Genomic DNA, 24952 nt, shown 5'->3' on the forward strand with positions numbered 1-24952 from the left:
ACTCATTGTCATGTTCAAGAAACCAATTTGAAATGATTCGAGCTTTGTGACATGGTGCATTATCCTGCTGGAAGTAGCCATCAGAGGATGGGTACATGGTGGTCATAAAGGGATGGACATGGTCAGAAACAATGTTCAGGTAGGCCGTGGCATTTAAACGATGCCCAATTGGCACTAAGGGGCCTAAAGTGTGCCAAAAAAACATCCCCCACACCATTACACCACCACCACCAGCCTGCACAGTGGTAACAAGCAGTGGTGTAGTCTACGTGATACGCAGGTATACGCTGTATACCCACTAGGAAAGGCCAAGGATTTAAAAAAAGCGTGAGGATATGTAACAACTTCGTTTTGTGTCAGAACTTTCACACTTTCATTCATAAATTCACCCCGTCTGTGTTTGCGAAGCGACACGGATAGAATCGCGGAATCCAGTCACGGAATTAGGCTATTTTTGAATGAATAAATCAAAAGTAGGGCTGTACAATGAATCAAATCTCGATATGGATTAGTGTCTGTGAATATTTAAGTTAAAAGAGACTGCAATTGTTCTACGCGTCTCTGGGAATGAGCGCTCAATAGCCACGTTTCCACTGTCGGGCCAGTGCGAGCGAGGGCTTTAAACGGGCCGTGCCGGGCTAATAGCTTCGGGCTAATAGCACCGGGCCTGCGTTTCCACTGTCGGGCCAGAAGCTCCACAGCGCTTCACTAAAACACGCCCGTAACACGCCTCTCTGGAACAACATCACACTAACCCATTCACCAACAAATGGAAGTTTTATCAGAAAACTAATCAGAAATCACTGGAAACAATGTTGAAAACAAACATGATAAAAGCGGCCGTTTGCTGGCATTTTTGTTGTTTACTTGAATATTTAAAACCCAAGCATCGATGTTTTACCACAGGTTTACAATAAAAAGTGATACATTGATCATAATGAATTAATTTATGTCAAAATTGCACATTAGTCACTCAGAATTAAATTACCGTTAGGTCTATTTCACAAAAGAAAGAGGACACTTACTTCTTCAGTCGCGTCTGTTACTGTTTATCTGGTAGTTACAGGACATATTTACATCACAAATGGGGGGATTACAGTATACTCACTACAAAAAACTAGACTACACCACTGGTAACAAGGCATGATGGATTCATGTTCTCTTCTGTTTACGCCAAATTCTGACTCTACCATCTGCATATCTCAACAGAAATCGAGACTCATCAGACCAGGCAACATTTTTCCAGTCTTCAACTGTCCAATTTTGGTGAGCTCGTGCAAATTGTAGCCTCTTTTTCCTATTTGTAGTGGAGATGAGTGGTACCCGGTGGGGTCTTCTGCTGTTGTAGCCCATCCGCCTCAAGGTTGTGCGTGTTGTGGCTTCACAAATGCTTTGCTGCATACCTCGGTTGTAACGAGTGGTTATTTCAGTCAAAGTTGCTCTTTTATCAGCTTGAATCAGTCGGCCCATTCTCCTCTGACCTCTAGCATCAACAAGGCATTTTCGCCCACAGGACTGCCGCATACTGGATGTTTTTCCCTTTTCACACCATTCTTTTTAAACCCTAGAAATGGTTGTGCGTGAAAATCCCAGTAACTGAGCGGATTGTGAAATACTCAGACCGGCCCGTCTGGCACCAACAACCATGCCACGCTCAAAATTGCTTAAATCACCTTTCTTTCCCATTCTGACATTCAGTTTGGAGTTCAGGAGATTATCTTGACCAGGACCACACCCCTAAATGCATTGAAGCAACTGCCATGTGATTGGTTGATTAGATAATTGCATTAATGAGAAATTGAACAGGTGTTCCTAATAATCCTTTAGGTGAGTATATATATGTATATATATATATATATAAAACATTTTTTTTAACAAGTTTGTGAATATTTTGAATAAAAAAGGAAAAACAAAATAAACACGATATACATAATCTGTCATGTGGCTGCATGTCACCAAGGAAATAGTTCTTATAATTCTAAAATACGTTCTAAAATAAAGGTCGCCTTAAAAAAATATAAGAGCCCCTATATAGAATATAAACAATATTAATTCTATACAATTCCCTGTTACACAATATTCCATAAAAAAAGAATTTTGTCATTTGTCATCAAAAAGTCATTTTGATTCCATAGTGAGAGGGGAGCACCCATCCAAACATCCAATGCTCCAACATTTAGATCCATCGTTGGATTTTTTAAAAAATAATATGAAATCAATTATACATAACTGAAGGCACTTCATGAAATCCAATGTGTATCTTATAGGCGTCCTCAATCCGAACTGGTTTAGTATGGTGTCTGACTGACAGCTGGAGAAGGTTTATAAATGCGACTGAAGCGCCGTTAATTCCTTTAGAGTCAGCGCTCAGTCTCGAGTTAGTTATACGCGAATATCAATTCAGGAACTGCGCAATTGTCTCAAGTTTGGAAACCCAGCGAAATTTGTGCCTGTGTCACGCCCACCTTTCCGATAACACTGGAGCCAATTGAGCTGGCGAATCGATCTGCAGCGTTCAAGCGAGGCCTCGCATGGGCGTCGTACACCGTGATCGCGCCGCGCGCTCAGTGATGATGCAGGATATCTGTCGCCGGCTCAAGCTCAATCTGATCCCGTCGTACGTTCAATTTGATGTTTGACCACTTTGCATTTTGCCTCGGAGGAGAAAGAGATGGGATCAGGTGCTGTGGATTCTTCCCAGTGGCTGTCAGTGAAGGAAGAGACTATTTTCCTTCACGATGGACTAATTCGGGTCACGGACCTGGCAGAGCTGCCCAGTGAAATCGGAGTGTCTGAACAAGGGGAATCCGAGCAGGAGGTGTGCATTTATCATATTTGTTTCATTCAGAGGAACCTCTATATCGTTAGATGTGAACTTGATTAGCTTAACACTAAAGTTAACTAACTCGGTTGGGTAATGTTCGGCCAAAACAGGCTTGTCAGGTAGCAGTATGCTAATAATAAGAGGTTGTTGTTGTATTTCTTCAAGTAAATGAAGCACGTAATTGTTTTAACACGTGCTAAATTATTTATCGTGTCATTCTGTTGATGTTAGTTCGTGTAAACATGCGCGGGCTGTTGTCAAGCCCGTTATGAGTGAAGTATCATATATTATTGCTAAACATAGATGTTAGCGGCCAAACGATTTACGTTGTTGTTAATGCAGCTTATTAACCCTGCCTTGAGGTTGTTATTGCACATTTCTGTGCCGTATATAATGACAGTTACACAGTTCTTGCTTGTCTCTGATGTTTGACGCGTTAGCATAGCTTCGACAGGCTAGTAGGAGGAGTTGAATCTCTCACTGGCGTGTGGCAGGCAGCTATTGACCTGTCCGTAGGATTCATGTTACAATCGGTTACAATTCTAACACAGGACGTCAAAAATACTAAATTAATGTTAAATACAACCTATAGTTATAATAGTAACATCTAGGCTACCTCTACGTTAGGGGTTTCCCCCAAACATGTAATGTTGCTCACTGTTATAGTAACACAAATGTTGTCCTAACCAATGTCATTTCATCCATAAGTAATTTATTAAAGTAATAACTTAAAAATAGCCGTGTTAAATTGCGATTATTGTCGTACAGTCACGGCTAAAAGGCGTTGTTTGTAATTCGCATACTATCCACCCTAAGTAGTATCCGAGATTAGACTTAGTGTGTCCCAAATAGTAGGCTGAAACGAAGGATACCAGAATGGTTTGCTATTTATTGTGGGTTTGTGTGGGTAAAGATTATTATATTAAAGGAAACCTCTGCTTCTGTATCATATTTTGTGTATCATATATCGGAGGTGCAATTGTAATTTGAGTCACAAGTAGTGTCTCAAATGACGCATGGTACACTATGCACTTACACTCTGCACTTAGCCTACACTATGCACTGTACCGCAGGGGTTTTAAATCTTTTAGATGCCTCGGACCCCCAAATATGATCATCCTCATGTAAGGAACCCATAATAATAATTTAAAAGGCAGCTATACAGTTTACCGGAAAAAGACCCAGTTTATACTTTGAAACATTTTAATTATATAAAAAATAAAAAAAAATTCTGTAATCTACTGTACTGTTAGATGTATTGTTTATTCATTTATTTACTAATTTATTAACCTTTTTATTGTAATGAAATTATTTATCTTAATTTGATTATTTATTTATACATTTTTACACCATTTTTTTCAACTCAGAGAAAATGGTTGTAAAAAATAAGTAACAGAATTTGACATTATGGCCGTTTTATTCTGATATATAACGACTGGTCTTTAAAGGGTTAGTTCACTAAAAAATTTAATTTGTGTCATTAATTACTCGTCGTTCCAGACCCGTAAGACCTTCGTTCATCTTCGGAACACAAAGTAAGATATTTTTTATGAAATTCGAGAGCTTTCTGACCCCCCCATAGACTGCAATGTTATTACCACTTTCAAGGCCCAGAAAGGTAGTAAAGACATCGTTAAAATTAGGGATGCATCAATATGAAAATTTTGGCCGATACCAATAATTCTTTATATTTGAAAGCCGATAACCAATATGTTGGCAGATAAATCTAAATCCATTTTTTATTTATTTATTTATTTGAGAGCTTGATTACATAAAAGTCTCACCATTAAAAGCCATGTCCCAAGCACACAATTAAAATGTTCTCATTATAATTTTATGTAACCAGTATGACAGACTTTGCATGTTGCACTTAACTATATTTTCCTTTTTTGAAGTGATTACAATCATATTTCAAGCAATTCAAAACCATCATGGAAAACAGCGCACATCTGAAGTGTCTCAACTGAAGGAAATAATCCATTTATTTATCTGCTTTAATATATCGGTCAAATTTTCTTATCGGTCTGATAATGATAACATTAAAAATGAAAATATATCGACCGATACCGATATGGTGGCCGATAATGGATATTTTGTGCATCCCTAGTTAAAATAGTCTATGTAACTACAGTGGTTCAACCTTAAAGGAACACTCCACCGTTTTTTGAAATAGGGCTTATTCACCTTCTTTCCTACATTTAGATAGGTGGGCAAATGCATTTTTAGTTTGACAGGGTCGCCGCTAGCTTAGCTTAGCTTAATGAATGGAATCCTTTGTTGCCAGCTAGCATGTCCTGAGTAAAAGTGATAAAACATAATAAAAAACCACCTAATTACTTCTTGTGGCCTGCGTATTCACAACGAGTACAAATAGCGATGCAGATTAACACTAGGCGATTTCCTAGGCAGATATTGACTTGGGGACTATATTAGGGGGAAGCACAGGTGAAGCACTGCTACTTGGGCGCAGAGATATCACGCAACACATGAAATGTGAATATGTGGTATAATATGTGAATGTGAACTCACAGGTAGGGATGGGACGGTATGAAAATTTCATATCACGATAATAGTGATCAAAATTATCGTGATTATCAATATTATCAAGGTTTTGTTAAAACGAGATGAAAGTGTTCAAAAAGAACTGATGCTCACACTGAAAACATTTCAACAAGTTTTATATTTGAAAATCAACAAACAACAAATAAAACAAGCAGCTCTATGCACTTTTTTAAGCAAGATTATATTCAGTGGCATTTCCTTCCTTATAATGACCGTCGTCAATAGCAACGCATTATAACACAGCGCACATCACGGACGCGCTCTCTCGTTTCATTCAAATACAACTTCTCATCTTGCGTCTCCTTTTTCGATTGTATTGAAAATGAAATCAGAGTTGATTTATTGCTTACTGAGTTTGATAATATTTTTGTGATCATGTAAGATTTAAAACATTAATCTGCCTTCCGTCATTCCTTCTCGAATAAAAAAAACAACATTGCGCGCTGCGCCTGCGTCAGCGTCAGCGTCAGCCTGTTGCTGGCTGAACAGGATTTACAGTGAGTTATTAAAATCGCGATAATCAAACACGGTTTTAATGATAATTAAATTTTAAACGATAATACTAACCGTCAGAACATTTTATCGTGGTTTATAGTGAAACCGGTAATCGTCCCATTCCTACTCACAGGTATAATATGGGTCGATCTATAAATGCGTCATGTTTAAAATAATCACTTACTCTGTGGACAGCTGTCCATTTGGTCCATTCGGCGTGGGGTGTTTTTTCCAGTTCACTTTATCACACCGGGGGAAAAAATCGAGTACTGCAGGATGGATCAACGGCGTGAAATCCTCGTGACACAACTGCGGGCATGCAGCACGCTCATCTTGATCTGACACGTTGAGCCTGGTCATTGATGGCAGTAACTTGTCCCACTCGCCACAGCACAGACACTCTATTGCCCTGTCCCAAATGGCGCTCTTCATGCGGACTTTTGGTCTCGTGGACTTGAATTGCGCGTGCTCGCTGAGTCTACGAGTCCGTAGGCCGTCCCATTCAGCATTTTAACGCTCTGAAGTGTGCTCAGCAGCGCCCCCTTTGTACCCTTGAAGCGTCTTCCACGAAGCCCGCATAGAAGCAGGCTCCACGCACTTTAACTACCCAGGAATCCTTGCGAAAGGCCAATCAGACAACGGATGGGAGGAGATTTCACTCAAGGATAATTGTTGACATGGCTGAGAAGAAAATATTACGGTTTTTATGACCTAAATGTACATTTTACCAGTTGTTACCTACAGTTTAAATACAAACATTATGGTCATCGAGCAGTGGTTGATGTCTCAAACATAATAATAGCGCGTTTAATAATACGATCGCATTATGATTCATTAAATAAATAGAACCGAATGGCAGGGCTTTACTGAGTCATATGTTAACATAGTATGAATATTGAAACCTGTAAATTGAAAAAAATATGTTTTAAAATGGTAATCTTAGTTCAAATGGAACATTATGTATTATTATGTACAACTGTATACATCATTTAAATAAGCATGATATATCTATTGTCTAATGCCCAGTTGATATGCACAATATCAAAATATAGAACTGTAAAATTAGGCTGTGTAGTGGACATGCAGATAAGACGTCGGAGCGCAAAAATTTGATTTCTCCTGTCCAACAACAACCAGACCGTTATTTCCGGCTTGACGATCGAGTCTGTCCCAAAAATACCTCTCAATGCGCCCTCGTGGACTCGCGCCAAGGGCCCGATAGGTCTGCACTACATGACGTCACCAAAGTGTGGACTCTGAGGAAGTCCACAAGTTCGGAGTGTGCCATTTGGGACAGGGCCAATGTCAGTCGGCATAGATTGGCATATTCCCCCACATTCACACCACCAGTTCGTGTTGGCTCTCATCCTCACGTCCTCAGGCTGTTGAGCGATCGCAACCTCCTCCTCCTCCTGCCGTTATATTTTCAAATCACGCAGCTCATCTTCTGAAAACTCTGGTTCGTAGAGGTATGGTTCTGGATCTTGACTGTCTGAGAAGTCACCCTCTTCGTCTCTCACAAAATCAGCCATGTTCATCGCCATTCATGTACTGTAGGAAAAATAGCCAGCTACTATTCACGCCGGTATGTTGACGGAAGTCGTGGGATTTCATGTGTTGCGTGATATCTCTGCGCCCAAGTAGCAGTGCTTCGCCTGTGCTTCACCCTAATATAGTCCCAAGTCAATATCTGCCTAGGAAATCGCCTAGTGTTAATCTGCATCGCTATTTGTACTCGTTGTGAATACGCAGGCCACAAGAAGTAATTAGGTGTTTTTTTGTTTGTTTTTTATCACTTTTACTCAGGACATGCTAGCTGGCAACAAAGGATTCCATTCATTAAGCTAAGCTAAGCTAGCGCCGACCCTGTCAAACTAAAACAATGCATGCACTGAGACAAAAATGCATTTGCCCACCTATCTAAATGTAGGAAAGAAGGTGAATAAGCCCTATTTAAAAAAACGGTGGAGTGCTCCTTTAATGTTATGAAGGGACGAAATGTATCTCTTCCGTGTCAGTCTTCGATTTTATGGTGGGTAGCACCAACGTAGAATAGAAGCCAAACTGGGATGCACCTACTGTCAGGGTCCGTCCCAATACCACACTTGCGGTCATTGCACTTGACAACTTGTCTACTAATAACGTATTTGCTGTATTTGGCCCAAGTGTTCAAGTTGTCCTTTTGATTACCTAATACAACAAACTTAGGGGTTGTTCACAGAACAAGTTTTTTCATTCCTCTGCGCTACTTTTGTAAACACGCTTTAGTCGGGTATGTTTGACCATTGTGTCTTGCATTCTTTGCAGCATCTCTAAAAATGTGGCGCTCAAGTGAAAAGACGTTCAACCTTTAAAAACCACATCTGTAGACCGATTACTTTTTTTTCGTTCTGCTAACCTGCGTCTTTACGTTTTTTAACAGCAAAAAGCATTCTGTGTGATCTGGCCCTTATACTGTTGTAAATGAAAGTAAAGTAGAGGTTTATTGATTTTCACAATTGAATTGATTTTCAATACTTTGCACTTTAAAATTATAAAACTTGTAGATTGCTGTTCAGTAGTCCCCATGTAACAGACAGCGTAATTTAACTGTTGTGCTTATAATTGAGTGATATAATAAACCAATAAACCCACATCTGAATTCAAAATAATTATTTATGGTATCACAATGTGAAACAAACTGAGTCTTTCTGCTCACTATTTATAGATGATATATTAGGCCTATATTACATTATATAGATCAGTGTTTCGGCAATGGGTCAAATGCCCTTCCACCGTTACAACTCGGCAACTTATATCAACATTTGTAATTTAGAAGGGGGATTTTTCTTGCTTTTTACCCAGCTTAATTTTTGTGTTTGTTTGCTTTTTGTGACACTGAATAGCAAGACTACAAAGCACTCCAAATACAGGCCGTGCCCATCAGAGAAACATCTCCAGAACCCCATTTCTATTCCTTTAGATCCATCTGCTTGTTTTGCCTCTTGTTTGTTGCCATCTTGCTGCCATCTTGCTGTTTCAGTGTTTGCCATACAATTGCCATTGTGCACTTTCAATCTGTTGTATGCCTTTATTTTGATCACATCCAGCTTGCTGAATGCCAATTTCAAACATTTTTAAAATGTCTGTCTGTTAGTTGATTCTACAAGTGAAATTCTACAGGTCGGACAGCACACAGGTAGCAATAGCGCATCTAATCAGCATACGGCCAAAAGTGGCATTGAGTTTGAAGTTTGATGAATGAAAACAATGCAAATTACAAGATTAGAATGGGTGATATAATGTGCAATTTCCCTATATGCAGCATTCACTTTTTCAAGATGTCAGAACACACTCAAAAGAAAACGTGTTACTGAAAAATGTCTTCACAATGAATGAATTATTTTTAAAGGGCACATAACGCACACAGTTTCTGCCAATCTCATGTTGATCTTGAGTACCTATAGAGTAGTATTGCATCCTTCATATCTCCGAAGAGTCTTTAGTTTTATCAGATTTTTAAAAGACGCTGTACGGATTCTTTTTGAAAACAGCCGAGCTCCTGGAGGCGTGCTGTGGGCGGAGCTAAAGAGTCACGCACCATACATCATCGCATTATCCCTGGATAACTTTTGATTCACTATATGTTCGTGTTGTTTACATTATATGCACTTAAATGCTGATTGCCAACAAAACACCGACATTTTATGTTTTTACCGCCTGCAATTCCGACTCATGACCGGGATATTTTATCGCTGGGACCGCTCCATCTTTCAGTTACAAATGATCTGCAAATCCAGTGTCGAACCGGGCCTTGTTAATAAAACATTTGTCACCTAAATGCCGTTTGCTGCCCCAGAAAAACGAACTGCATCCAGTTCTCCTAACGGTGGGTTCTTTGGGAAGCTGAACAAGGTTATCTTTCCCTCACAACCAAAAACACACTTTGGTGACATTGATCTCGTTGTCTAAAGACAAAATGACAGGGCTGCCGATGGCCTCTGTAACCCGAACATGTGTTACACTTTGATGGTCGTTGCTCTTGCTCTCGCTCTGGTTGTTGTGTGCACACACTCTTTCAGGAGAAGTGCCCATACAAGGAGTTCTGCCCTTTATGACGTCATACAGGGCCATACTCGGAAAAAACTTTCAGAAACGTATACGAATCCTGAAGGAGTGTATTTGGCACAGAAATACTCCATCATACGTCCAACTAATTTTGGCCATGTTTAGCATAAGAATCCAACTCTTTAACAGTGTAAATAAGTCAGAATGTATGAAATAGTATTAGACATCCCCTTTAATAAATTGGGAGAAGCATAAATCGTTATTACTATTAATTATGCAGCTCAGTTTTGTGGTGCACATTACTGAAAGTAATGAGTCAGATGTTTATCCAGTAACAGCATAAACATCTGACTCATTACTTTCACTGATGTCCATCGTGAAATGAAGAACATTTTGTGTACTAAAGGTTCTTGAAACTTAAGCCAATGTCTTTACTAAATGATGGAACCACTAAGCTTTACATTTTACTACTTATACCTGTCAAACACACTGAGCAAATTTACTTTAGGATTTATAGTGTAATATCTGGATTTATTACTCATTTATATTGAATAATTATATAGTTGGCAGAAAGATTTTCAGTATGCCATGGAAGGCTATCCACAACCTAAAAAGGCAGACTGTCTAATAGAGATGCTTTAGAATATAGATTTTAAATGGGCTTAAAGGGATAGTTCACCCAAAAATTTTAATTCTGTCATCATTTACTCACCCTCAATTTGTTCCAAACCTGTATGAATTGCTTTTTTCTGCTGAACACAAAAGAAGATATTTTGAAGAAAGAAATTCATACAGGTTTGGAACAACTTGGGTGAGTAAGTGATGACAGAATTTTTGGGTGGACTAACCCTTTAAGTTTTTTCCAAAAAAAAATCACAAAAACTTAGATACAGTATTTGGGTTCCATTGTGTAACTGGGGTCCAATTAGACAGCAATGACGCGAGTAACTAATTTTCATTCATCTTTGGCCAAAATAAGCTTCAAAAACTAGTATCAAATTCTTTGTTCTTGCAGATCTTGACGTTTGAGACCAAGAACCCAGTGGAGCTGGCCGAGCGCCTGCGAGCAGTCTGTGGAAACCAGAGCAACGCTTACGCAAGACTTTTGGAGTACCGTCTCAATGCACTGCGCGGTCTGTGGGGAGCACAGCGACAGCTGGCCCTGGAGGAGCAGCAGGAGCATGAAGGAGTCATCCCGGGGACCGGCGGAGGGGCCGACGAGGAGGCGCTGGCCCTGCTTAAGCGACAGGGCTTCTTGCAATCTCAACATCACCACCATCCTCACCACCCTCCGATGCCCACCGGCTCTGATCAGGCACCGTTTACCTCACGGGTCGGCCTCCTGTTGGTCTTTCCGCTACTGCAGTCACAAACACGGCACGACCCTGCACTCTGTGGTGTCACCGCCGAAGTCTTGCTCGCGTGTCTGCGTGACTGCCAGCCGCTGAGCCTAGGCAAGGAGCCTGCGGACTGCCTAAATGGCCTGGAGAGATTGCTTTGCTCCTGGCTGGAGGAGAGGAATGAGCCAGAAGGTCTGGCACAGGCGAGGCTACTACTTACCCAACAGCAGAGACAGAATGCAGCTGCTGCACTAGTGGCTCTATCATGTGCAAGGTGAGCGCAGCACAATGGCTATTCCTTTTTTAGCCTTTATTGTTGTTTGATAAGGTAAATGTAATTGACGAAGAGTCTTTGCTGGAAGTCTGGTCAAAAGATGGAGTGGATTAAAGGCTTAGTTCACCCAAATCTGAAAATTCTGTCATCATTTAGGCTACTCACCCTCATGTCGTTCTAAACCTGAATGAATTTCTTTCCTCTGCTGAACTCAAAAGAAGATATTTTGAAGAATGTCGGTAACCAAACAGTTGAGGGGGACCATTGACTTCCATAGGATGGGGAAAAAAAAATACAATGGAAGTCAATGGTGCCCCACAACTGTTTGGTTACAATTTAAATATGATTTAAATGATCTTCTTTTATGTTCCACATAACAAAAAAATCATACATGTTTGAAACGACATGAGGTAAGCAAATGATGACAAAATTTTTATTTTTGGTCGAACTATCCTTTTAAAGCTAAGGAGAGACACTATAGGCAAAATCAATGTTTTTTGTTTTTTTTCATGCACTTTTTGGGCTATTTTGCTTACATAACATTTCAGTTAGGCTACAATACATATCTTTAAAGGCTGAATTATTATAAAAAAAATAAAAAAAATGTTCTCATGCAATGCATCAGAAATCTCCACTTCAGCAGCACTTAACATACAACAAACATTGCAGCTTTATTCCTATGTTCTAAAGGTTTTATCAGAGGGGTTTGTTGGTGACATGGTGACTCTTTTTTTTCTTTTTTTCCTTTTTTTTTTCTGGCTGTTGATTATGGAGCTTATAATATGACAAAATGATTTTAATTTGAATTGTGTACATTTTAATTATTGACAAGAGTAATCTGACAAAATTGAAAATTGTGAGGAATTTTAAATAGTTCTTTAAACGATTATTGAACATTTTAAATTTTACGAATTGAAATGTTTTTTTGTTCTGAATTCTTAGACTGCAAATATCCAGAAGAAATTCGGAACTTCAAATTCAGTTTTCTAAACGCAGAAAATTCAGATCTTACAGAAAGTAGGTCACAGGTCATCCACAGGGAAGAGTAAAGGATCTCAGAAAAGTCGAACAGAGCATTTTGGCTGCACTGCAGTAGTTTTCTGCCGCAAACGCGGTGGTGGTTCAAGAGAATCCGTGTATCATTCGTTCAGTCGTTTTTTGATTTAATATTAAGAGTAGAAAAATGAGAAAACAGCTTGAGTATAAGCCTAGATGTCTAATATTCTAATAATAGTCCTCCGCTGCTGCAGTTGCATGGATTCTTAATGCGTTTATTGCAACTACGTAGTAAAAATGTATAGGCTACATTTAATCTTTTTCTCATCAAACAACCAGACTAACCAATGGCTCAACACAACCCGTACCGGGGAAGAGCCTAGACAGGGCTTTCTTCTGTGTAGATATAAATTCATCTACGCTTTGCATCAGCTGAGTATGGCAGGGTGGGCTAAATGACAGCTGTCATAGCCTGCATAGTCACCCAGTAAGTAAAAAAAAAAGAAATTAAGATATAAATCAATATAATTAGTAGTAAGTTCAATATTTTAAACACTAATACAAAAAGGAAAGAATAATGCATTGACTTGGGTATATAATAGGCATAACGTTCACGCATGAACTTTCATTCAGACTGACTATCAGAGATATTAAAATACATAATCTTCTGAGTTTTATGATGTAGCCCTTGTTTCATTTTTATTCAAATTTATGCTAATTTATATTTCAAAAGGATGCGCTTTGTGCATTCTCTGACATTACATTTATTTATTTCATTAATATTGAGTATCAGTTGATGTCAAGCAAGACTGTGTGTTATTTTCTCTCCCAACTAAACTTCCAAAAAATTATAATAATAAAAAAATCAAATAAAAACTTCCAAAGCCATTGTGCGTTCTCTCTGCGTCCCGCAGCTTTTCCACACAGTTTTTGAGAATTGGCCAGCTAAACAAAATAGGCCAAAGAAGTAGGCTAATGGCTAGTGTCCGGGAGAGGTACATTCATATTTATGAAATAAACACTTATAGCCTAGCCTATATTTCTCTTACATGAGTTAGCCATAAGAGAATTTGTCTACACCAAAATAAATTTCCAAGGACCCCCTAATAATAACAGTGATTAAGCCTAACATGTAGGCTATGTGTATTTTACTTTCCCTTACTCGCCGTATGACAAATCCCTAAATGAATGCAGAAAACAACAAAAATGAAAAATAAGTAGCCATGTATAATAAAATAATATATACAGAGTAGCCTAGCCTATAAAAACAGCCTATTGTGCCCTTTATTACAAACAACATTTAGCCTATTTTAAACACAAGCCTAAACAAATGTATTTTAATCGAAACTGAAACTGTACCGATGTTGAGTTTGCGCATCTCTCATTCGGTCCAAAGTTTTCATATTTGCAATGTAACATTTGAATGTTAACTATTAATATAAAGAAGGCTTCATACTTCAGTCGAGTCCCAATATACACGTATAGGCTAAATCAGCATCTTCACAGCAAGGGAAATGTTTGGAATAACAAGTTGGACTGTGCGGCACAGCCTTGCTATTTATATTGTACAACAGACCAATTAAATGAAGCAGAATAAGTTTTTATATGTTTGGTTGACTGTGTTTTATTTTGATAATGAACAGTCTGCGATGTCAAGTTAGCAATGCCAGAACTGATACTATGTTGTGTGAGTGTGCGATGCGCCGGCGCCATCACTTGGATTTGTTCATCAGGGAAATAACTTAATACTCCATAATTTAGTCATACAGATAATATGACATCATTCGAAACAGTAAAATGTATATTTTTATTTGTGTACATTCAAAATGACTACAAAATGTCATGTCTTGGCATAAAAAATACATAAAACAACATGATGCGCTGCTTTAGCGCGTCTCGGTCTCCTTGGAAGATTTTTCTGGCGCACACCAAAAATGAACCAAAATACAACAAATAGCCTTCTTGGCGCGCCTACTTTTGAAAGTCAACATTTAGATTATTTGATGTTAAATGCATTATATATGCCTGAGTCACTTTGGAATAAATAACAGCGTGTTTCATGATAAAAAACTTGTTACAGTCTGGAAAATAGGCTACTGTAGGTTAGGCTATAGCAAATTATTTCACGGACCCCCTGGCACTTAAGAACTGCTGGTCTACACAGAAGAAAGCCCTGTCTAGGCTCTTCCGTTGTGCCATTCTTTAGTCTAGTTTTTTTATGAGAAAATGAAATGTAGCCTAGTTGCAATAAAAGCTCCGTGCAACTGCAGCAGCGGAGGACTATTATTAGAATATTAGAAATCTAATATTCAAGCTGTTTTCAAATTGTTCTACTCTTATTAAATCAAAAAACGACATTTGCGCCAGAAAACTACTGCAGTGCAGCCAAAATGCTCCGTTCGACTTTTCTGAGATCCTCTACTCTTCCCTGTGGATGATCTGTGACCTACTTTCTGTACGATCTGAATTTTCCACGGTTTGAATTTTAGAAAACTGAATTTGAATTTCCAAATTTCTTCTTCATCTTGAAAACTTGAATCTGTATTTTTTTTTTTTAAACTGACTATTTGCAGTCTTAGAATTCAGAACAAAAAAACAGCTCTTTGAAAATACGTCTATAAAATTCAGCCATAAAAACATTTAAATTCGTAAAATTTCAAATGTTCAATATTCGTTTAAAGAAATCAAATTCAGAACTATTTAAAATTCCACATAAAATTCAATTTTGTTAATTACACTTGTCAATAATTCAAATTTACACAATTCAAATTTATATCATAGTAGAAGATGATGATATTTTCTGATTTATGGAGTGATAAGAAGAGATATCCAAAATTAAACTAGGAAAAGTTCAACTAGAATTTTGAACCTGGCTTTATCCAGTGTTCAGATTTCAGTTCTGGAAATATATGTACATGCATCATTTGCATATTGAACTTTTGAATATTTCTGAACACTTGTAATACAAAACAATTGTCTTTATGTACTGAGATTAATCAACTGGGCACATTACGGTGATTTACGTTAGTTAATTTTTTTTTTTTCTCTCAGCACAATTGCCCCAATTGCTAAGTATGGTTCTCTCAATGTATTTCTGGCCTTGTCTCCGAATCAGTCACGAGTTGTAAGCTGAGACACATTGCTCTTTACAATTCGTACTAAAGTGTCTTAATGCATCTCCTTCGACCACTTTTCATCTGATATGTCTAGGGGAGAGTATCTCTTGATGTCATCAGTACATACATCTCTATGTCAGTCAAAAAAATGAAAAATAACAAAGGAAACTCAAAACAATTTCTATTGTGTCTGCTTGCAGGGGCTCCCTCAAAACGTTCATTCATACTGTCCACCTGCTGCAGAAACAGACAGACTTGGGTCAACTTCCAGTGGCTGATGTTCTCTATAGGTGAGATGTGTCATACAATTAATATTTGAAGACATACACAGGACAGGGCCTGTGCTAAAAAATGTACTTTTTTTTTTTTAATGACTGATTTGATTTTATAATCTGTGTGGATTAATTTACTCATACAACCTACATGCTAAAGTGAATAAATGTTTGCGGGAATTTCCTGCGTGAGATTAAAATCATGCGCAATACCCGTAATCCCACGGCGAAATTCAAGCCCTGATACAGCGTTAAACTACTTCTGTTAACTATCAAATAGGGACCAAATAGTGTACCAATATGAACATTTTGGCTGATACCGATTATTCTTTATATTTGAAAGCCGATGACCGAAATATTGGCCGATAAATCTAAATTAAAATTTGTATATACATTGAGATCCTGTTTATAATGTTCTCATTATAATTTTATGTAGCCTTTATGACAGACTTGCGCTGCACATGTTGCATGTTAAAGGGATAGTTCACTTTGAAATTAATTTTTGGTATGTTTTAGCTTACCTCAAAGGCATCCAAGATGTAGGTGTCTTTTTTTTCGGAGTAGTTTCAATTTTGATATTTTTAGGTCAAACCGTTCTTGTCTGTCAGTCATATAATGCAGGTCTATGGTCACTGTCTCAAAACAGCATGCACAAAGTCCAAATTAAACAATTCCCCATCGTCCAAATTAAACAATTCCCCATCGTAAGTACACATTGATGGCTTAAGACACGAAACGAGCGGTTTGTGTGAGAAAACGAACAGTATTTATATAGTTTTTGTCCTCTTGTAAACACACACACCCAAATGATCAGAGGACGCGGGTGCTTCGGTCTGCGCAAGCGCCGGAAAGCGTCAGAGGGCGCGGGCGCTTCGATCTGCGCAAGCGCCGGAAATTATCTCTCGTGAATCCACACTGTCTATTACTATTATTATTATTATTAGGCTAGTAGTAGTAGTAGTATCATTGACTGCACCCTTATGAGTAGTACACATAGTTTCACATTGGTTTGACTAGCAGCTGCTTAGTATAGGCTACACATATCTTCTCTTCTTATAACATATCTTATAACTCTCTCATGTAAAACCATTCTTACCAAATATATGGTGCAGAAATACATTTTATTGCTCATTTCATGTAATGCCAGCTTTACAAATACAAAGGACACATACAAAGACGTTGTTCACATACCTCCGTTGGATGAGAAAACACCATAGGCACAGCTGATGATGTCAGTACTATGCGATCCTCTCCTTGGTTTATAAAATCATCAGGGGAAAAATGATCGCTGCAGACCCTCCTCAACTTTAGTACGTTTATGGGTGTGTTGATATCCAGCCGAAGAGCGATCAACCATAACTTCAAGAGGGAAGGATTATAAATTGGGAATTCGTGAAAACTCACCACTCCCGGATGAGTTTGCGCGAGCATACGAAATTGTTTCCTTTTACGTCGGTTTAAACATCCTGGATAAGCGCAAATTAGAACCATTTCGATTAGCCGTCTTACCTACAATCTATGTTCTGTGTAAACCATGAGTGACGTACACGCGCGAGAGATTATTTCCGGCGCTTGCGCAGATCGAAGCGCCCGCGCCCTCTGACCTTTTCCGGCGCTTTCCGGCGCTTGCGCAGACCGAAGCACCCGCGTCCTCTGATCATTTGGGTGTGTGTGTTTACAAGAGGACAAAAACTATATAAATACTGTTCGTTTTCTCACACAAACCGCTCGTTTCGTGTCTTAAGCCATCAATGTGTACTTACGACGGGGAATTGTTTAATTTGGACGATGGGGAATTGTTTAATTTGGACTTTGTGCATGCTGTTTTGAGACAGTGACCATAGACCTGCATTATATGACTGACAGACAAGAACGGTTTGACCTAAAAATATCAAAATTGAAACTACTCCGGAAAAAAAGACACCTACATCTTGGATGCCTTTGAGGTAAGCTAAAACATACCAAAAATTAATTTCAAAGTGAACTATCCCTTTAACTGTATTATCCTTTTTTGAAGTGATTCCAATCATATTTCAAGCGATTCAATACCCTCATGGCAAACAGTGTGCATCTGAAGTGTCTCAGCTGAAGGAAATAATCCATTATTTATTGGCTTTAATATATCGGCCAAATTTTCTTATTAGGCCGTTAATGATAACATTAAAATGAACATATATCGGCTAATACCATTCTGGTGGCGATACATTGTGCATCCCCACTATCAAATTTCATATTCAACTGCGGTGGGAATTATTATTCACCAATTAATGCACCAATTCAGAATATTATAACAACTCTCTTATACTCTTCACAAATGTAACCCGTATAGGATTAAAAGAGTTTGAAACTTTAAGATGTTCAATTTAATTCACTCAATTGCAGACTGCTGCTTCTTGAGGGAGGTCCAGGCTCACCCTCCTGTTTGCTAGGGGGGAAACACAGTGTGTCGTGGGGCTTCGAGGACATGCTGCCCACTCCAGAGAGCAGCGTCACTGGTCCAGAGAGTAAAGGTGTGTCTATGATGGCTGGCAAATGTTTCTACATGCATAAAGAAAGATTGTTGTAACAAAGTTGAAAGCATACAATTCTGCTTGGAAATTAATCAAATATTTTTTTATAGGTCTGTCAACCTCAACACTCAAAACAACTGACACAAAACACAGCATTTAAGAGATTTTTTTTTTTTTTCAGTTTCAAAATGCTACAACATATATCAGTATAACACACTAATCCCTGCTCTTTTGCAACTCAGCGTTGCTGTCTTTTGCCTCTTCATACACTAGTGCCCTATGATTTCCATGGTGTTGAAAATGCAGATGGAATCACAGAAATCCATTGATAAAAATTGAATTTACTGTATAACGCGGAACGTCTCGGAATTTGGCAATTTTTTTAATGAATAAATCAAAAGTAGAGTTGTATACTTCGGGTGCTTTTACACTGCCACGTTTCCGCGATTGTTCCCCGTGCTCCCCGAAGCGTTGGTCTGGTTTCACACTTAACTTGATTCTCTCGAACCCAGGTGCATTTGCGCATCTTACATCATCACAAACGGGCGCGCCACATGATAAAAAACAGTGTGCGGTCAATATATTGTTTTTTTTTTATTAATTTGGTGCTATTATGCGCAGCAGAGTACACAACACTTGGGTTTACTGTATGTGTGTCGCATGAAGGTGGATTTCTGCTGCTTGCAAATGGATTCTTTGTAAAAAGAGGAGACTGCTGATTGCCATCCATTTGCTGCCCTGATTACACTCGCTATGTTGTCCGTGTTGCTTTGTGAATTTTTTTTTAATTTTCATGCGAACTGTGCCACATTTCAAACTAAATTGCCAGTGTGAAAGCACCCTTAATCAAATAGCGACATTAGTGTCTGTGAATATTAAAGACTGCTATTGAAATCTGAAGTCCGCTTGTCCCAGTTTGGCCTACTACACAAAATCATGCCCGTGTGACTCTCATGGTGTCTTCGGCAGTGTCTGCTGTCTCACTATATGAGGACATGAACACATGATCTTCATCTCCAGAGCTGCTCTGAGAGCATTTTACCATTCCATTTGAGAACTATCGTCAGATAAACACAGATACTCTATAGTCTTCACTACAACCCGTTGTTTAACTTAAAAAAAAATGGCAAAAATATATAGTAGAATGTGCTTCTCTAATCAATAATAGTAATAAAAATACAGTTTACATAATACATACTTTTTTTTTTTATGAATATCACACAATGTTTTTTTTTCAACATTTCTTTTCTACATAAGTAAATCTCAATTTGTGCTGCACTTTGTTTGACCAAAAATTGAAGGAATTGTTTAAATTACATATTGATAACATTTTAAAAGTTATGTTGATTACCACCTTTTTTCATAGGGCATTTGAAAATTATGAAATTGTTAAAGGTTTATGTATTCAACTGATTAGACATCCTTTTTAATTATTAAAATTCGATCAAGCTATTAAAATGGAATCCGTAAATATTTAAACGGAAAACACAGAATTTAGGACACTATAAAATTGAATTTGTGAAAAATAAAAAAATATATTTCATCAGGCGCTAAAACATCTTTTTCTCTCAGACACAGACCTGGGACGCAGCCTTGCCACAGATGGTTTCTATCTCTACACAACAAACTCTTTTGGAAAGGGCTTAAGCAAGCTGGGTTCAGGGCAGCATGGGACGCTGAGGTAACTCTAAAACTACATAACTACCACTTAACCTCCTACCCTGCTTTTCTGTTTGTACCAGTAACCTCCAGGCTACCATTGTGCTCTTTCTACAGCTCTTGCTTTGTCCTGCTGTCTTTCTCATTTCTGCTCTGTGAGCAACTATATTTGTTGGACTTTTGAACCCTGTGAAATGTTGCTGTGTCATTGGACTTTGTTTCATTCCTCTCATAAATGTCAACTACTTGCAGTCTCATGAAGAAACATCTTGGACACTTCAACCAAAATGTAAAAAATAAGAAATCCCATTTTGCATTAAGAATTTTTAACATAATAGCGAAAACTGGGGATGTTTGTAATTGTAACGCCAGTTTAACCACTTCTTTTATTTGCAGGGTTAAAATCACTATCGTACATGAACACCGTCCTTCTGAAGTCACAGTGGAGGTTGTTAGTTTCTATGTAAAGATATAGTTTATTAGGATTTAGAGGACAAAAACTATTCTAATGTATCTGAATTATAATTTGATTTGTGATCAGACTAATTCATGATGAATGGCAAATTGTGTATCACCTGAAACAACATATTCTCTTGTTTAATTTGATATAAGTAGTATAAGTTAAGTAATTAGAAGATAATAGAAATGACTAGAAATGCAAAACTTAATTGTGTCTAAAGCCACGGTCACGCTAGACTTGAGGCTGATTTATACTTAAGGCTGAAATACAGTGCATGTTCACAATAACAGTTTAAATAAATAAAAGAATGATTTAAACTATGTTTTACATCTGATATACACATTTAGATGAAATATGTCATTCTCATTAATGGAGTTAAGCACTTAAATTACATGAAATCATTACCGAGAAGTAAAAAAAAAAAAAAATTCTAATAAATAGAAATATTTGTTGTGGATGCAATGTAGGCACAATCTTCCGCTGACTGGGATTTATAAAGGGAATTATGCGCAGGTTCTTGCGTACGCATTGTTTTATAAGTCATTTTTGACTTTCGGGTGCACGTACACTTTTAGTAAGGATCCTACGCACAGTTTTATAAATGAGACCCCTGAGCTGGTGTGATTGAGTGGAGGTGGGGCTAATTTGCATATTCATGGCTCCGTGTTTACTAATTGGAGCAAGGATGTAGAGTTACATTCAAGACTTTAATAGCTAAAACTTTTTTTTGGTCTTCCTCACAGGGGTTTTGTTTATTGTCGGAATGAGGAAATGGAAGCAGGGTGGGTGGCGCACAGTAGTGGCTTTTTGCTCCACCGTCCTGCCTCTTTTGACACAAAACCTCATCAGCTGTGCCAGGTCATCGACCCCTTCACACTGCAGGTATGAACTCTGCTATGAAGTGTTACAAGCAGGGCCTAAAACTTTTGTTCAAACAAATTTTTTTCAAAGACCTGCCAATGGCTGAAATTTACCTGCCAAAAATATATATTTTTACTAGCCGTGACACAAAAATCAGGTAGTTATGGTGCCAAAATGTTAGGTACCAGTGAAAATTCACATTCCTCTATTTCAATTTGATACCACAGCTATAACTACTAGCTTAACTAATATAAATTTAATAGCCTACATTTTTAAAGACAAGTAAACAGTCATAATAAAATATGAACAAACAATCAAATTAAAAGCAAGTCTAATCAAATAAATAACACTGCATAGTCTTCATATCTTTTTTTTTTTAAGCTCAAGAGCAGTGATGTTTTTTCTTTGTCCTTTGTTGTCTAGTTAACATTAAAAATGCAGACAGTAGCAGAAGCACTGACCCGTCAACTGTACAGAGCGTTGTTCACGTTTGTTCACGTTCATGTTAAAAGTCACAACATTGCATTGTTAGAATTAAACAAATTGTTACTGGCCAACTGGCGACTGATACCGTTTCATATACTCGCCAACACCGATTTTTTTTTTTATCGCATTTGGCACTTGGCAAATGTTATTTTTAGGCCCTGGGCCCGGTTGCATAAACCTCTAAGACTAGTCTTACAAGTTAGACATCAATTTATTTTCTTTAAGACGGTTCATAGCTTTTTTAAAGCAGTTACATAAAAACGTAGATAAGCCTACTTTGATACCGAAAACTAAGACTGACTGCCCCTGACTAATTGCTAGTAGGTCATACTAGAACTTAAGACACTAACATTATGGCTATGTTCATGCAACCGGCCGCTGGTTACAAGTATTACAGGTATCAGTGCTTTGAGTATGTATTCTGATATTTCTAATCAGAATTCTTAGTAGGTGTCTAATTTCTAAGTATGTTGTAAAATGAAAGAGTTGTATCAGCTGTGGACATGATTGTCATATTACTGATGCAATATGAATTTTGGAATATGACTCCTCTTGATTTTTCATCATTTTGGCAAAAGAAAATGCTGAATGTCAACTAAGTTTGTTAATTTTGGACTTTCACAACATAGCCTACGTCAATTCGTTATTATAGGTTATGCCTTACAATTTCATTGGTGTATATATCGACAAAACATTTTGACGAATTAAAATTATTTTGCCTTTTGTTTGGAGGCTTGTTATGACTTGGACAGGCAGTTTTGGAGTTCCAAATGGTGGAAATTTGGCCCTATGTGTACCTCGGTTTGTAACATTTAGTTGTCAATTATCCCCAAAAAATGTCATTGGCATCTTAATGAAGAAGAAAATCTTATTATTTTTTATTTTTATTTTTTTAAATAATTATATTTATATATGACATGTTCTGGTTCCCTTATTGAATCATATCAAATGTGTAATATTTTTAATAAATCTATGATAAGTTCTTGTATATTAACTTCGCCCTTTCAAATGCTTTATTTGTGGATGCTTCTAATTCTCCTTTCTCTATTGCAGGTTTATCAAGTAGTAGCAATGCCCCATCATCATTTCCCAGTGGGCAGCTGCCTGACCACCCTGCGTCTGTGTTCTGATGGTACCTACCTCTACTGGGTTTGGTCACCTGTCAGCATCAATGAGAAAACACAAAAAGGCCACTCTGTCTTCATGGATGTCTTCCAGCTAACGGTATTAACTTAAGAATGTGTCAGGATTTTTCGGTGGTGGCGGGCAAACACGGTCATTCACACACAGTACAGTACCCTTCCCATATGAACTGCGAGCCAAGTACTGACAATAAATCCAAAGTAAATGCAAAGAAACATTTTATAATATTAACATATCCTATTTATTAATGAAATAAAAATAATCACTGTCTGGACGGATCATAAAACAAAGTGCTTAGAACTATTTTATATTTAAAATTCTGTAAGTGACTCATTTGAAAAGTTGGTAACACTTTAGTTTAGGGTGCAATTCTCACTATTAACTAGTTGCTTATTAGCATGCATATTATTAGGAGATTGGCTGTTTATTAGTACTTATAAAGCACATGTTAATGCCTTATTCTGCATGACCATATTCTACATCCCTTAATCCTACCCCATACCTTAACAACTACCTTACTAACTATTAACAAGCAGCGATTAGGAGTTTATTGAGGCAAAAGTCTGAGTTAATAGTTAGTTAATAGTGAGAATTGGACCTTAAACTAAAGTGTGACTGAAAAGTTAGTAATAAAATGAATGGCAAAGTAACATATTACACAGAAAAAGTGGTAGGTCTATTATTTTGCATTTATACTCTGAGATCATTTGACATACAGTATCAGATTGTTTTGTTCCGTCCATTCCTATGGTTATCACTGTCAATCGGATTCAATCATGCATTTAAATATGAGTGTCAATCCAGACACTTTGCAATGTGCAGCATGAAAAATATATATTATACACAGAAAACAAGCAAAGATCGCTGCCATTATGACCATTATGAAGCTCTCAATTACAACGCGAGGTACACATACACAAAGCTGCGCTCCCCTTATAATCAATGAAGCTGTCTACACTGTGCAATGAATCTCTTATTAACATTGTGCTTATACTTTGTTGGTTATAATGAAAGGATTCGTGCAGAACTCGCGCCATTTTAAGCGGTGTTGAGCAGATTCTGACTAACTTAAACACATATGATTGGCCATGCATTCACATGCTCAACAGCTATGTCTCTGATTGGGTACAAAGTTCAGTGCTGCAAAAACGCATTGTAAATAGAAACCTTTGACGCTCTTCGCAGAGCTTACATGCTTACACAAACACGGGAGCGTTTTAAAGCAGCCAGCTGTCAGTGGGTATCAGTACTGTAAAACTGCAGGTAACATTAAATGAATGGCAAGACAAAGATTAATTTTGGTGCCCACCAAAATATTTTCAATGCAGAAAAAACCCTCTTTCTATGTGAAGATTTTTGTAATATCATACTTGTTAATTTCATTATGTTCTCAGTGGAGTTTTGTAGTTAAAGTTTTTTTTATTGCATGCATTGACTGGTAACCCTTGTGAAAAAGAAGTACATCTTAGCAGACTTTTAAAAAGCACTTATGGAAAAAATATACTTTACCTTGTTACACTTAAGTATATTCTTTTAATGTTTTTGGACACTTAATTACATGTTAATTGCAATTACATGAAAATGCATTGTTTTGAATTTATATTTAAATCAATTAGTCAAACTTTACATTGTTTTTTTTTTTTACCCAATTAAGTAGGACTTGTATGTCATGTATTTAAATATATTTGTAATTACATATTTGTAAAGAAGTTGCATTTCAGTACATATAAAATATATTAACTTTTAAATGTAACATAGAAAAATACATTAGTTAAAATTGTAATCAAGTACTTGTGCTATTGTAAAAACATAATGATTTAAAATGTACTGTAAAACTTTTAATTTGACTATTTCACAGTGCACTTTTAAGTGTACTTAAATGTGTAAAAAATAGTTTTAAAAATAGT

The 24952-nt window shown here is 37.5% G+C and overlaps 1 protein-coding gene across 1 annotated transcript in view; it reads left to right on the plus strand.

The window, feature by feature from the left end:
• Positions 1-2303: 2303 nt before the first annotated feature.
• The window catches only part of hectd4 (HECT domain E3 ubiquitin protein ligase 4), a 90150-nt gene continuing 67501 nt past the window's right edge, over positions 2304-24952 (plus strand). The window contains 7 exon segments of the mRNA XM_082153528.1: positions 2304-2818; positions 10944-11542; positions 15855-15944; positions 18309-18436; positions 20009-20117; positions 21299-21437; positions 22956-23126. Of these exon segments, the coding sequence (XP_082009654.1) occupies positions 2672-2818; positions 10944-11542; positions 15855-15944; positions 18309-18436; positions 20009-20117; positions 21299-21437; positions 22956-23126 (1383 nt within the window). The 5' untranslated portion in view covers positions 2304-2671.

This window comes from Leuciscus leuciscus (genome assembly GCF_965113295.1).
Source record: "Leuciscus leuciscus genome assembly, chromosome: 2".
Taxonomy (NCBI): Eukaryota; Metazoa; Chordata; class Actinopteri; order Cypriniformes; family Leuciscidae; genus Leuciscus; species Leuciscus leuciscus.